This window comes from Phalacrocorax aristotelis, chromosome Z (genome assembly GCF_949628215.1).
Source record: "Phalacrocorax aristotelis chromosome Z, bGulAri2.1, whole genome shotgun sequence".
In the NCBI taxonomy this organism is placed as follows: Eukaryota; Metazoa; Chordata; class Aves; order Suliformes; family Phalacrocoracidae; genus Phalacrocorax; species Phalacrocorax aristotelis.
The window spans coordinates 31,920,772-31,935,357 of record NC_134311.1 but is presented as its reverse complement, the minus strand read 5'-3'; the positions used below and the strand labels follow the sequence as shown (position 1 = coordinate 31,935,357).

Here is a 14,586-nt window from a genome sequence, read left to right as displayed (position 1 = left end):
CATATATTTGCTACTTACTACTGAGGTTGAAAAGCTCCGAAGAAGCATTAATGCTGGAAATAATCCTTGCATTTATGCAAGCCTTGTTTTCATGGGTACATGTTTTCCAACCTATCCAAAAACCTCTTTTAAAAGTCTGTATTTTGTTGTAGGCTTTTCAAGGAAATCACCTCCAGCTGTCACATTAAAAAGTTCTGTCATGCTCCCCTACCATTTTTTTTAATATATATATACACATACATGTGCGTGTACGCATATACATACGCACCCCTTCAAGCTTTAGTTCCTTAAACAATTCATTGGAGTCTTCCACTTCAATTCATCGTGAATTAAAGCATTCATAAACAGTACACACAGGATCCTTATGTTTTCCAAATGAGGTATGAAGTCAAAGCATGAAAAGATCTGCCCTACACGGTCAACATACTTCAGCCAGAAACATCAACTCTACCAGCAGACTGCAGTACTCATTCAGTATTTGCCCTGGCTACAATGGCTGTAGAGCAAAACTGGAAACTACTGCGTGTTTGTCTTCCGCAGGTATTCAGCTTGGGATTCAAGTAACTGGCTTGAAAAATAAAGTCCAGTGTTCAAAGACAGTCCTTTGAGCTCCTCTGGGCACTTCTGATAATCTACATGTTTATTTGCACAAATTTCACACTGAACAGCAGCAAAAAATAAAATGGCAAATCGCAGAGTATAAAGTTGAAAGTCCAAAAGGCAACTGTCCTCTAAGATGCACTGAATTGCTTCCTTTACTTGGAATGAAAGCCCTCAACAGTTTACATCATGTGTGATTAAGCTCTTTGCCAGATGAAATCATTCCTCTTCACTCATCATTTGCCTGCTAGGAGGTAAAAGTAGACTTGGAATAACGGCTAGGATTTTCCACGTGGGACATGTGCAATGCAGCACATTCCCTCTGCTACTACTGCAGCATCTGCCCTTGCTGTGGAGGTCACTGTGCTAACCAGGCACGTTCCCTTCACACAGGAAAAGGCAATTTTTATCTGGTACTGCAACATCATGTTTAGGACAGCACAGTTTTTCAATAGCAACAGGATTAAACATGCAACTACTATACTATTAAACTTTAACACAAGTGAAATATTCTGCCAGTCAGAAGCTCCATAGACGAAAATGGACAAAGATGACACTGACCTAATAGTACTAACCAACTGCAAAACAGTGATGAATTTGTAGTGCGATGAAGCCTTAAAATTGGTAAATGTAATCCTGAGCTGCAATAATAAAACTCAACATTGAGCGCCACTGTAGTTACAGATGAGTTCCTATACATAGTACCATACCTAATACCGATCATAGATTTAAAATAAATAAATAAATAAAACAAATAAAGAAGACTGAGGCAAGTGAAAGGAAGCATGATGAAGAGAAGAAGTGGGGCAGAAAGCATGGATTCTTGCATCTCGCCAAACAAAAGCTCTGTAGCATTCATCAATATGGATGGGTAACTACAAGGGACAAAACAAAAGCTTTGTGAAGTGACTAGTAACAACTCAAGAGAACAACAAATGGGTGTGTATTTGCCCTGAAGAATTTAAAAGCGTAAGTAAAGAAGCTACTTATTATGGCAATTGCCATAGTTTTAGAATAGTATTCCAGTGGCACAGCACAGGTAGAATTGAGAACCCTATTATTTCAGATAGCGCTTGTGCTGGATTTGGCTGAGAAGGGGTTAATTCTCCTCACCGTGGGGGGTCGGGGACCTTTCCCGCTTCCCGCGCTCTGCCGCGTGGTGGTGGGGGGGGGGGCTGGGAGGGGCGGGGCCGTGGTGGGGGCAGCTGACCCCGACTGGCCAACGGCGTGTTCATCCCACACCATGTGACCCCATGACCAGTATATTGAGGGGGGGCAGCTGTGGCTCGGGAGCGGCGCGGCGTCGGGTCGGCGGGCGGCGAGCGGCTGCGGCGCATGCGGTTTGTTTCGGCGGTTCGTTCCCCCTCTCCCCTCCCTTCCCCCTCCCCCGGGGCTTTGCGCCTCTTGTTGTTCTCCTTTACATTGCATTTCTGTTGTTGTTTCTTTTAATTTTAATTATTAAACTGTTATTGTTGCAACCCACGAGTGTTACCCTTCTGATTCACTCCCCCATCTACCGGTGGGGGAGTGAGCAAGCAGCTGTGTGGGGCTGAGCTGCCGCTAAACCACGACAGCGCTCAGTACATTTGGATAAGGAATGATGTGAAGTGCAGAAGGTATCTTAAATACCTCCTTAGAATGTGTGAATGAATGCAAATATCAACCTGAGAAATACAATAGTGTTGCTGTTTTATTATCTGTACTGATGAACAGATGCCAAAAACTCTACCAGACATCTTTCATTACTATGCATTTATCCCCAGTGAACAAGGAATAATGACTATACTACAAAACACACATAAATTTTCTGGAAACTCTTCAAAAAATAACAGAGCAACACTGTAGGATTCTATCCTTGTACTAGTCCCATATAAATGAAATAATCCAGCAACTATTTCTCTTACCTACCTACATGATCATCGTGGATGTGATAAGGACAAAAAGTTACTTCATTTGTTCAAGGTAGTACCTAGTCTGCAGAGAAAGACTTATTTTGACCAAGCTGATTAGTAGCATTATGGCTAAACAGAAACAACTAAATAAAAATCAAAAAAAAAAAAAAACAACACAAATCCCTTCCTCCCCCAAACCAGGGCACTGCATTTTATTTTCTTTCAAATTTGAAAGAACACCAAGTGTACCTACACTGAAGGTAACACAGGTATTAAAAGTGGTGAAGTCATCTGCTGGTTTGTTTTCATTGGCCAGTCCATGGATTTATGGCAGAGACTCCAAATAAATCTCTTCAAAGTCCATTTCCAAGGAAAACAGTAGGTCTCCAAAGGATGTTTAGCAATGGAAAATTAACAGTGAAGTTATTTACTAAAATTGTGAGTTTAGTACTAAACTAAACATTCCAATTAGCAATAGCAAAATTCTTTCAAACTGAGGTGAGTGTGAAGCTCCTGCAGTTCTGGACTTACCTGCAGGAATGCTACTGAAGTGTATTTTCAGATTCCAAAGTAGGTATCACCAATGTTCAGAAATATGAAAAATTTCAGGCCTCCTATTTAATCAAGTCAGTAACTAACCTACACTCAGGAACGTATTTTAACATGGTTGTTCTGAGAGCCTCAGTTAGATTTTCCCCTTCTGAATCAGTGAACTTTTATCAGTGTTTTATCAACAGCATACACAGCTAATAGAAATCCCATTCAGATCGATGTGGGAGTGTAAGTGGTTTCACATCCCTCAGTCCACTAGCAAAACACAGCCAGTAAGTGAATATTGTGGAAGATAACTGGCATGTCTAATAGAAACAAGTCAACATTATAACACTGGATTCTCACTTGGGGGTCAGGTTCTAATAAACCCAGGTAGGTCTAAGTCTAGGCAAGACAATTGTTATCATAATCATCAGTCTCCAGAAACAGCTGGTAACAAGCTAAATGACATAAATTTAATGGTCTTTATGATTATCTGGTGCTCAAAGTGGAGCAAAAAGGCAAATGGCAATACACTGCACTATTCTTAAAAATACACACACATACCCCACACACATATATATACACACATCTACACACACACACACATAGAACATCAGCACCACATCCTATTTTAGGGCAAAATCTCATGGAAGAAGTCTTGTGAGAATGTAACTCCTAGCCATGAGCAGCTGATTCATAGCAGCTGTTTTCTAAAATGCCGAACTCAGCGAAGGGATATCAGTCTGTTATTCCAACCTACCTTCTTCCAGCATTTCCCTCCCCTGCTTCTAGCATTAGGGGCTGCTAAAATAATAAAGCCACTGCTGTTCAAAATATTTTTCCAGTGACACGTTAGGAAGCTTAGACTGGCCTGGGATAGCTGATGAGCATACTGAAGAAGGAAGATCAGCCCTTACTCATCCAAGGCTCTCTGCCCCATAAAGACCACACGTCTCTCCCATCTCTCCCATGACAGAGCTGTCACCTTCAAGCATACATGCCAACAGCACAACACAGATAGGCTAAGAGCAGAGTCTGAAGGTAGGTTTATTTTTGGGTTTAGTACATTAAAAAGTAAGGCTAACAGATTTGGAAGAGGGAGTGAGCACCAACTTACCATGGCCGGGATGGAGGAACACCCAATGCACATTTTTGGTACATTCTTTCTTGAAGGTAGAAATCGATTTTTGCAAAGATGTAACAGACAAAGCTCTATAATTTTAAGGAAATCTCCAGCATCAAATGCCACAAAAGAAACACATACGCACTTACATAACCCTCTTGGACACACTAATACTACATTTCCTAAAATTACTACAGCCAAATATTAAGAAAAAATACTTTTTATTGTTTGACATTGTATTACACTCAACTACCCTCAGCTAAGTGCAATTATTTACCCCTACCACATGAAGAAAAGTACCTTCAATCACAAAAACTCAGAGCAGAAGAAAAGAAGAATCCAAAATACTAGCCCCTGCTTTCATTCATTCTAGCAAGATACATTAATAACTAACAAATTATTTTAAAACAACAATAACAAAATACCAATAGTACATAACAAAACGGTTTCATTTGCTGTTAAGCACACTCCTAAAAGCTTTGTCATCAGCTACATCTGTTCTAGTTAAATCCCCTGATGTCTGGAACTAAGACTCATGCACTTCGGAAAATTTTCCACAAAATTGATAAAAAGTAACAGAAAACACCACTGTGTTCTGTCATGACCAACAGTAGGAAGCTGTGCAATTCTGGCAGGATATGAGCTGGTCCATAAGATAGTCCCCTCTGGTGATGAAAACTTATTATGATAATAGGTGCGCTACAGTCTTTAGCCGGAAAGAAAATGCTTTCAAGGAAAATGGAAAGCCGAAGAACTACGTTACACTGAAGCTGGAAGCCAAAATTATCGTATATACAGAACAAAAGGGCACATATACAACTACAAAGTGAAAATAAAAACAAGCTGAAAGCTAAATTCTTAAGTGTTACAGGAGAGAGTCTACAATAAACACCTAGAAGCACAGCTTAGAAGCTCCAAAGGACCTTCATTTACGCCCCTGGGAGCTTGGTTATCAGCTAGGAACAAACTTTAAATATATGCATATGTTCGTACAAATGAACATTTCCTTGCACATAGATTTACAGTGGATGCCTCAGGTAGTAGTTAAGGTCACAAATACTTCCACTGCATTGCACCACATAGCCAACTAAAGAAATGCTGCATTTCTTCCGTGCATCTGCTTCCATGCCATGAGGAGCACATTCACACATGCCACACTCAGAAATGGCCCCATGAACAAACACCTCTCTGATACCAGCAAATGCAGAGTTAAAAGGAGCATCATCCCTGATGATCAAACTCTCCTCCTTCAGATGTTAATTTGCCCTTGAATGGTTGTAAAAAAATTATAATAAAGAAACAAGAAAAGTTTAGGGACTCAGATGCAATTTAAAGCAATCCTGAAAATATAAAATCCTTCAAAGTATGAAGTGCACAAAAAACCAAGGCACAAAATGACAGTTCTATTTGAAAATTATTAAAAGGAATACTTCCAAGTTTATAAATCAAATATTTTATCACAAACTAAAAATTAAAAATAACAGCAAATAGAAACACACACAATCTGCCCAGTCAGTACCTCAGTTTTTAATCTTCAGGATTCTAACTGCCTGGTTAAACCAGCACATTCCAGAAGAGACTTACTTTAGACTTTTTTTTTTTTCCATTTTTAAATGTTCACAAAGGTTAATTTACTAAAGGTAAAACTTCAACACTTATGGAAAATTACTGTACAAAATGCGTCTCAAAAGAACTAACTGAAAAATAAATGAAAAGGTAACCTTCCCTTTCCTAGGTTAATTTCAAAAATAAATCATACATAAAGCAGCATTCTGTAAGCCTGTATCCTCCTTCTGCTGCTTCTCCTCCTCCAGAATTTCCTAAAATTATACCTCTAGTTTAAGATGGTCTTTGTTTCCCAAAGTATATGTATGCTTTAGAATAATTCTTAAAAGCAGGCCAAAAATCTTGTCTTAGTGTGGTACCCAGGAAGCCAAAAATATTGCGGCTAGGGTGGAACTACACATTTACTTGCTGCTCAGTTCCAAATATGTATTAAAGAGTAACCAACCTTTACACTCATCTTGAGCTTAAAACATTAGCCAGGCCAAGTCAGGTGGAATAAACTCCTCAAAGTGTAGCAGTTCTGGCTACACTTTAAATTAGTATATGTATTCTTTGACTATTTAATGCTATATAATGAAGTCAAATAATTACATTAAAGCCTATTTGAGAGCGTATGTTACAGCAGCATATACTGACAATGACTTAATACATACCTTCTGACAGAAGAACTGAAAATAGGTGAAAACCAGTTTGGTAATGAGAACCACAGACTAAGTGAAGTCTGAAGACCTAAAATGATCCAGCTACACTCTATACGTGTTTGTCTGCTTGCAGGAAATTCCCAAGAAACATACAGAAGTGGGAGAGCAGCTTGAAAGCTTATTCTTCTAAAAAATGAAATAGATCTATTTTTGATAACTAATGAAATAACAAGGTAAACATAAGTACATTTAATTAGCACTTATTTCAAGTAATTTCTGTAGCTCTCCTTTTTTATAACTTCCAGCTTCTCTCTTTGTGAGTGTTTTCTATTTCAGTAGAAGAGTGTCTTTTGATCTCATCAAAAGACATGAAATTGTAAAGTGAAAGTCAGGAAAAAAAGTTATCTCTGGGAGATTTTCTAAGTCAGGACAAGAAGAGATACAAGGAACAGTGCAGAAAAAGTAACAAAACCCATCAGCTCTTGTGGTTGGGAATGAGCAGGAGGAAACAACCTGTTGGTTATCAGTGTCTTTGACTGAACTTTGTCAGTCTCAAAGACTAGACATGCTTTGATCAGCTCTATACTATTTGATTCACTTGGTACTCTGCAACAAACACTTCATCTTCAAAAAGGCTCAAGCAGGACAGTTTAACAAAACTCTTTGCCAACGTATGACCAAGAACCATGATCAAATCTACAGGCATGAATGGGAAATTTATTTCAGAATACCTAGGAAAGACCAAATTTTGAAAATAAATATAATTTTGGGAATACCTACAGAAACTAATGCTTCCTGTGTGGTTTGGTTTACTCGATTCTAAGGCAAAGTACAGAAAACTATTTCAGGGTAAGAAGCAGAAACTTCAGGACTTCATTGTGCTTTGTTTCATGGATTCACTTAAAGCACTGAATCCACTGTTGACCCTAAAGCAGACAAATTCTTCACCTGCAAGTCCCTTTTTAAAAATCAAGCTTATTCTTTGTATAATGTGACAGGCACTGTCAAGGCTGGTGACATTAAGGTCTTAAATGAGATGACTCTTAAAATAGTTGTGCCACAATTGCATTGTCTCATGTTGAACACTAGTTCTAAAACACACTTGAACAGCTAGCCTTCTGCACTAGACTACTATGGAAATACCACCTCCAATACGACAACTGCACAAAAGCCTTGAGAAGACATTTCCAACAAAATGACAGCAAACATGAGAAAAAAGTTGAACACAGTTAGAGTTGACCAGGTTGACAGATGGTTCAGGATACCCATGAGCAGAACTAAAAACACATTTTTAATGATTTAAGAACTCCTCCTAATGTTTTTCTTTTGCCTGCCTGTGGGATGCTTTGGTAATTCAAACAAGAGCTTATTCTCAGAGAGCAAAACCTTTGAAATATTTGCTTTAAGAATGTACAAACATTCAAAAGAGACTAGAAAGCTCTTAGCTAGCCCACACAGTCCTGCACATAAATAGCTGATGGCATCTTAGAGGAAAACACATTAAGAGGAAGGTGTATCCATGGTTTCTTCACATCATGGACATGAAAATGCACACCCGCAGTCCACCAGCACTGTCGTAACTCAGCACCAGCAGTCAGAATCACACAGATGTCAAACTCCAAAAAGGCACAGGAAGTATTTCCTCTTGGGGCACTGCAGGAAAATACAGGACTCTCTGAAAACCCCTCAACCTGGCTGAGAAACTGTGCCCTTAGTTCTCGGCTCCGCAACTAAGACACCCTCATACAGCGGACCACAGCCATGGGCTTGCGTGTGCTGGCACACACCTTCATGGTAGCTGCAGGAATACCATCTGAATTCTTCACAATGAAGACCCTCCAGAAAGGTACCTCCACCTCTTGCAGTCCTGCTGAGCCACACAGAAAAATGCTTAAGACCCTCAATAACATGGAAGTACCAGGGATGACTCTCTTTTCCCACCATGAACTTCCTCACCTCCCAGCCAAGTTGATCCTGCAGGATCAAGAAGCGGCAAGAAGACAAGGAGTCCCCAGAATATGCGAACTCAAGGGAGGCAGCACCCCTGAGCAGCCTCCCTGGGCAACCTCCCCAGACTCCCCAGGTAAAAAAGAAAATTAATGACAATGGGTTATTTACAAGGCCAGGGAAAGAGCAGGGAGTCTGCACCGCACCCCAGGGGCAGACAGCTCAGATGAGGCCCACACAGAGCCACATAGGGCAAGAATAATGACCCCATTATAGCACCACGGTTGCTGCAATATGCATTTAATTATTTGCTTTTTAAACGGTATCATGGACACAGAAACACTATACTACAATGATATGGAAATAGAACTCACTTTTCTAACCAGGTGAGAATCACAATAAAGTAAGAAAGTTTGATAACTACCTTTAACATTGCTGTAATCAGATAGCTATTAATAACAAATAGTTAAGAGAGCACATACACAATCCTCTATCAATAATTGGCCATTTACGCAAACAGTTCTGAGGCCTCTCTGATCATCCTGTTTCTCTCCATACACCCTCAGAGACCCCTGCTACAATCTTAATTATCCACTCTTCCATGCACTTCTATTATAGGGTCACTGATAGCTTGCTCTATGCCTTTTTAAAATGATGGTGGCATTTATGTAACCACCTAATGAAGCAGCCCAAAACCAACAGCTTAAGAGGGGGTGGGTACCATGCTTCAAGACAGATCATTCCAGTACCCAAATGAGCAAAATACCACCTCATCATCATCAATGGCAAACACACCTCAAATGCTTCTGTTTGGTGTGGTGTTCAACTCAGAGCTGAGTTGTGATCCACCAACATCTTCAACAAAGACCTAAATGAAAAATTAAAATACATCAGGAAGGAAAACTGGCATTAAAAAGGAACAGATAAAGTGTTTTTAGAGGAAGCTAGAAGATGGCATACAAAGGTTCCACCACCTCCAGAGACAGTCACAATATCACTGTACTGCAAAGGGAACCATTCTGAGCATGCAGTTTGATCCAAATAGGCATTTTCCCAGGATATTTACTGTAATGTTTACTGTAACTACTGGGAATCAACAACAAATAGGATATTAGAGAGCTGTATTATTAAAAAAAGCATTGTAGTAATGCGACTGTATTCTATTGTTGCCATAGAACTTTGTAAAAGAAAAAAAAATGGGAAAACAGATACAATCATTAATGTGAACTGCTTGTATGTACAAAGTACAATATTTTCTTTCAATATCAACATACGCATTACCAAAAGATTGAAAGTCTACAGGGCATTTTGTATTAATGTAGTTTTTTGTATGAACGTAGTTTTTAAGTTTAAAATTAATGTAGCGAGAGTTGGACTTGATGATCCTTATGGGACCCATCTAACTTGAGGTATTCTATGGTATTTTCTCCCACGGAAAGGGAAAAAAGGCTACAAAAAGAAAAGCTTTACAAACTTAACATTAGAACAAATGTCCCAAATACAGTGGCAAATGGCCTTGAAATCTTTCTGTGCTGCATTTACCATTTTTCATTTCCTGATAGTCAGTATTTATACCCCAACAATTTTTGATTTCTGCTCAAATTGTTACAGCCATGTAATTCATACAATGCATTTTATTTGTCCTACTGTGAAACTACGCTATTTGGTCTGTTACAAACTTAGGTTACAAATTACAAAATGGTCTTCTGAAACCACACCACCATTAACAAAAAAAAGCGCAAGGGGTGGATGTGTAGGTTCAGTGAAAGAGTCAGCCTCTTTTTCCAAATGGCCCTCTATAGTCAAGACCCTCCTAAACACCAAAGCGAGAAACAACACAGTGTCTCAGGTTTTTTATTATGTATTTGTTTCCAAAGCATAAAACAAGTATGAGTCACTAAAATCAAGCTAATCGCTTCATTCATTTAAAGAAAGACATTTCAAGGCTTCAAAATTAGTGGAAGAGAGAGTGCTAGCTTGAAATGTGGATTCTGAAAGCACAAAAGCAAAAGGCCCTTTTAAATCTCTACTGTTATTGATTCTGGGAATCAGAAGTTGCTAACCCCTAACAAAAGCAAAAAGGCTTTTTATACTGATATTTTAGACAAATTCGTCAGGTTTATTACACCTTAATCATTACAGCATCTACAAAACTGGAGGATAAATTAAGATAATAATTGAAAAATATACAGAGCAAGGATGGATTTCCTGGAGAAAGAAAATGATCCACCCAAAATACAATGCTTCTAGCAGGTATTTTCTCATGTTGCATGGAAACCTACTAGATTTAGGCTGCAGTTCAACTGTTGCTTCCAGCCAATGCAGGCTGCTGCCAAGAAGGGCAGTTTGACACTCTTCTGCTCTGACATTCCTGCCTGAATGTGACCACCTCTTCTTTCTCCTGATGCTCGTGCTCAGCACAGCTTTGCAGTGGGTACTGATTGAGCTGAAGAAGACACTTTCGGTCAGGTTCAGGTTTCAAGTGGATCCCGTCCCTGTTCCAGCTCACCACAGGGCTGCACAAGTCCTGCAGAACAGGACAGCAACTGAAAGAAGGAGGAAGCACCCTTCAGTGAAAGCCCATATTTACGTCAGCTCAGAGCAACTGTCAAATTGCAGCTGAGGGCAGGGTTTTGTCTCCTTTCCGCACAAGTGCCCTAAAACGCCTGTTGTTATATTCACTCTTTCAGCAACTCAATGACTAATTCCTTATTTAAAGTGGAGGAGCTCCACCAGCAGAGACAGAGAGACACTCATCGCCTCAGCCATAAGTCATTTGGTATGTGGCAGACCCAGGCTTCAGCCCTGGCTTCACATCTGGCAGAACAACAATTAAAATCTAGAAAGCCCCAAGAATAAGAGTGGCTCATTGCAGGCTTGAACACCTCTTCTTTTCTTATTCATTCAGGGAAAAAAAATATTGCCCCCTCAAAAAAATAGAAGTTGCAACACTCTCCTTGCCGACAAGCATATTATTGGTATAAGCTAGCACAGCTTACTAGCTACCTCTAAACAGAGGCATAATAAACCCTGAGAGGCAGCCAGTCTTAGCTATGCCGGTTGAGCCACCCAGCAAAGATCAGGTTTTCTCTTGACCTCTTTGATTTCTTTCATCCCCACCAAAAAGAGACTTTCCGTTCCTGTTCTTAGAAAAGAAACCTAGTAAAAAATGATGCAACAGCAATTCAACTCTTCTAGAGCTTTTCTGCTTCTATGAATTTTAATGGAATTGTTTCCAGTTTATATTAGTCTTCAGCAAGCCATACTAAATACAAATTATGCATCTCCTCAAAAGCAGCAAAGCTCATAAAAATCTTACAGCTCAACAGGATCCAGTTTAATACTTAAATACAACAAGACTACTTCAGGACCACAGTGCGACTGGCTATGCAGAAAGTCCTGGCTCCCATCTTTGGTTTTGCACACATGTATCTGAGGGAATAACTCTCCTTCTAGCACACAGAGTGTTGCTGATCTAAGGCAGGAATGAGAAAGTACACAGCAAGAGTTTCAGTGCCCTAGTTAAAAAGTCACCCTTGTCACCGACTAATTTAACAACCTGCAACACATCAATCTGCTCAAGTGCAATATTAGACTGCTTGAAACAACCAGCTGCACAACACAAACTATGCCAAAGCACAAATGTAACTTCTATCTCTTCACATACCCTGTTTCGCTCCCTCCCTTCCACACACATTTAACACTGGCATAGCATCCTACGCAGCTTTGTCTTAATCATCTGCATCTTCTGGAGCATCTCCTGTTCCAGCAACAGAGTCAAAGATTCTTCTAACAGATGGAAATACTGGTCAGAAATGAGCAACTGCTATTGCAATGCCTAACGCATTTTCCCTTTTTTCATTCTTCATTGTCTAGACCTAGCACCTTCAAGAGCAACTGACAGTCAAGACTGGTGTCACTCTATTCCAGATCCCATAAAAACACGTGGGGTTTTTTTTCCAAAAACTTGCTGTTTCCAGGTTCCAATCCTACCACAACAAGATGATCTTCTGGGCAGTTCTATAACTCAGTCTCCAAAACTGAAGAAAGTAACCATATTTTTTCGCTCTGTCCTGCTTACACTCAGTGCCTGGAGCCAAAATTCTCTGAGATTCAATATCAACATAAATTACAACCACAGTGATAATGTTATCTCTTACCAGTCTTCTTCCCTTCCCCAGATTTCTTCCCAAGAATACAAACCAGAAAAATAAAACCAAAGCCCTTTCCGAGATAGGACATCAAGACAGAATCGCAATTTTGCTATCTTATACAGATCAGCAGGCATCACATGCCTGAAAGGATTTGAAAACAACCGTGTACAGACACAGCCCAAACACAGAGTGTAAGATTAAGCCACCAACGTAGCGCGCTGTTTGGAAGTCCAATTAAGAACCACTAGGCCTACAGCGATACCCACCTGCATGATAAATGCCTTCCCTGCCCTAGCAGGGCAATGGGTGTATTATTCTACATTGGCATTTACAATATTTACTGAAATTGTCTCTAAAAGCACCCTTCTATTGTGAAGTAAAGGGCAAGATTTCTCTAAGATTTCTACCTAGTTAGAATCAACTATTCAAAAATCATTTTCATTCACCTGTTTACACGCAGTGTAGCCCACCAAACACAGTTTTTAAATGGCCACCTGTCCCCCAGGCCATTCAGAAAAACACTTATCCACAAAATTAATTAGTTTTCCCTGTCTTTTTGTCATTAATAGCATATAACCTCTTTCAGTGGCCCATATAAATTATTTTTCCTGCCTAACGAGGGAGCGCCACAAGGGCAAGCATAGATTAATATTATAAAGAACCAGCCAAAATAACTAAATTCATATTCGTCCTATTAGCCATCACCCTTTAGCCTTTCTGGCAGCTGCATGCTTAGTCTATTTTTATCTACAAAGACAGTCCTGCCACTAACCACAGTATTTCCAGAGAAATAGGCCTGAATTTTAGTTACAGCACTGCAAACAAACTTTTTGGGTACTGCAACACATCTTTACTACTTTAGAAAATGCTACTACAGAATGAAGTCATTTGCTCCCAAAATGACTTCATCATAGGAAGATTTGTCACTCTGCCTGTGTCCTTAATACATTTTAACACTGTTGTACACTATGAAAAACACCGTTAACAGTGTGTCATAGGCACAGGCAGTGTAACCAATTTCCTTTCTGTACAAGGGAAAAAAAAAACCCAACCCTTATTTCTGCTTTTGCCAGTAATGTACTCCCTTAAAATACATCTGAGTAATTAAGAAAATACAGGCAATTCTTCTTCAAACAGCACAACATATTTTAAGAACCTGCGATGCAGAACAGACAGATATACTGCATGCTTATCCAGAAACAGCACACATCAAAGACAGCAGCGTCCTGTCAAGGATTATATGTAGAAATCCTCAAGGTGATGCTTTAGCAACTTACAGCATCGCAGTCCTTACAACATGGCTGCACTGTCACCGATGCACGAGTAGAAATAAATATGCTTGCAGCAACATGCCATGAATGTTTTCCGCTCTTTTTTCCTCACAGTCTGCAGTCTACATCCTGATGCATGCATTAAAACATAATTATGGTGGAAAGAGACTGCGGATACAGCTACTTACGCTGCAAGACGTGCAACTCTGTAAACCAACGGCAGAGTGCAATTTCTACTGCGACTTACCTCATATGACCAAACACACTGAGTTCCTCCAAACCTTCGGACACACCTGCCCACCTCCACGTCCTCATGAGTGGTGTACATTTCTCGAAGGCATTCACCTATATGTGGCACCATCCTCCTCAGGACCTCCCGGCTGAAGATCATTCCCGGCCCTCCCATGCAGAAGTTCTCCCCAGGCTCCAGCCCAAGTTTTCCCAGTTCTTCAATATTTCCCAGACCAGTCTGTCCCAAATACAGAGGTTTACTGCTGTTCAGTGAGCGAAGAAACTCCTCCAATTTTTCACCTGAAAAAGAGAAAAGATTACTGGTATTCCTCTGCCTAGTCCACCAGCCATCTCTTTTCCTGTACCTCAAGCTTTTTTAAAAAGGCAACAGGCACCTGAGACTGCCACAGGAAATCACTTCCCATGCAGTATCCTATGCCCAACTGACAATATCCTTGGACAAGTTTACCTTTCACAGTTGACTTTTTTAAAAATTATTATTATTAATTAGCATTACAATGACATTTGCATACAGGCAGAAGCCAGAATATGATCAAAGCTTAACTTCACCAGTAAACCTTGCTCTGTTCAGCCGACACTGATGGAAAGCACTCCCTTGCTAGTTTA

General features: G+C 39.9%; 1 protein-coding gene and 1 long non-coding RNA gene across 2 annotated transcripts in view; one reads left to right on the top strand and one right to left on the bottom strand.

The window, feature by feature from the left end:
• Positions 1–14,586, top strand: part of LOC142050689 (uncharacterized) — a 655,132-nt gene that overhangs the window by 494,148 nt on the left and 146,398 nt on the right. The window lies entirely within an intron of this gene.
• CHSY3 (chondroitin sulfate synthase 3) overlaps positions 1–14,586 on the bottom strand; it is a 176,980-nt gene that overhangs the window by 160,492 nt on the left and 1,902 nt on the right. Inside the window, exon 2 of the mRNA XM_075078530.1 lies at positions 13,976–14,259. Within this exon, the coding sequence (XP_074934631.1) occupies positions 13,976–14,259 (284 nt within the window). The remainder of the gene's footprint in view (positions 1–13,975; positions 14,260–14,586) is intronic.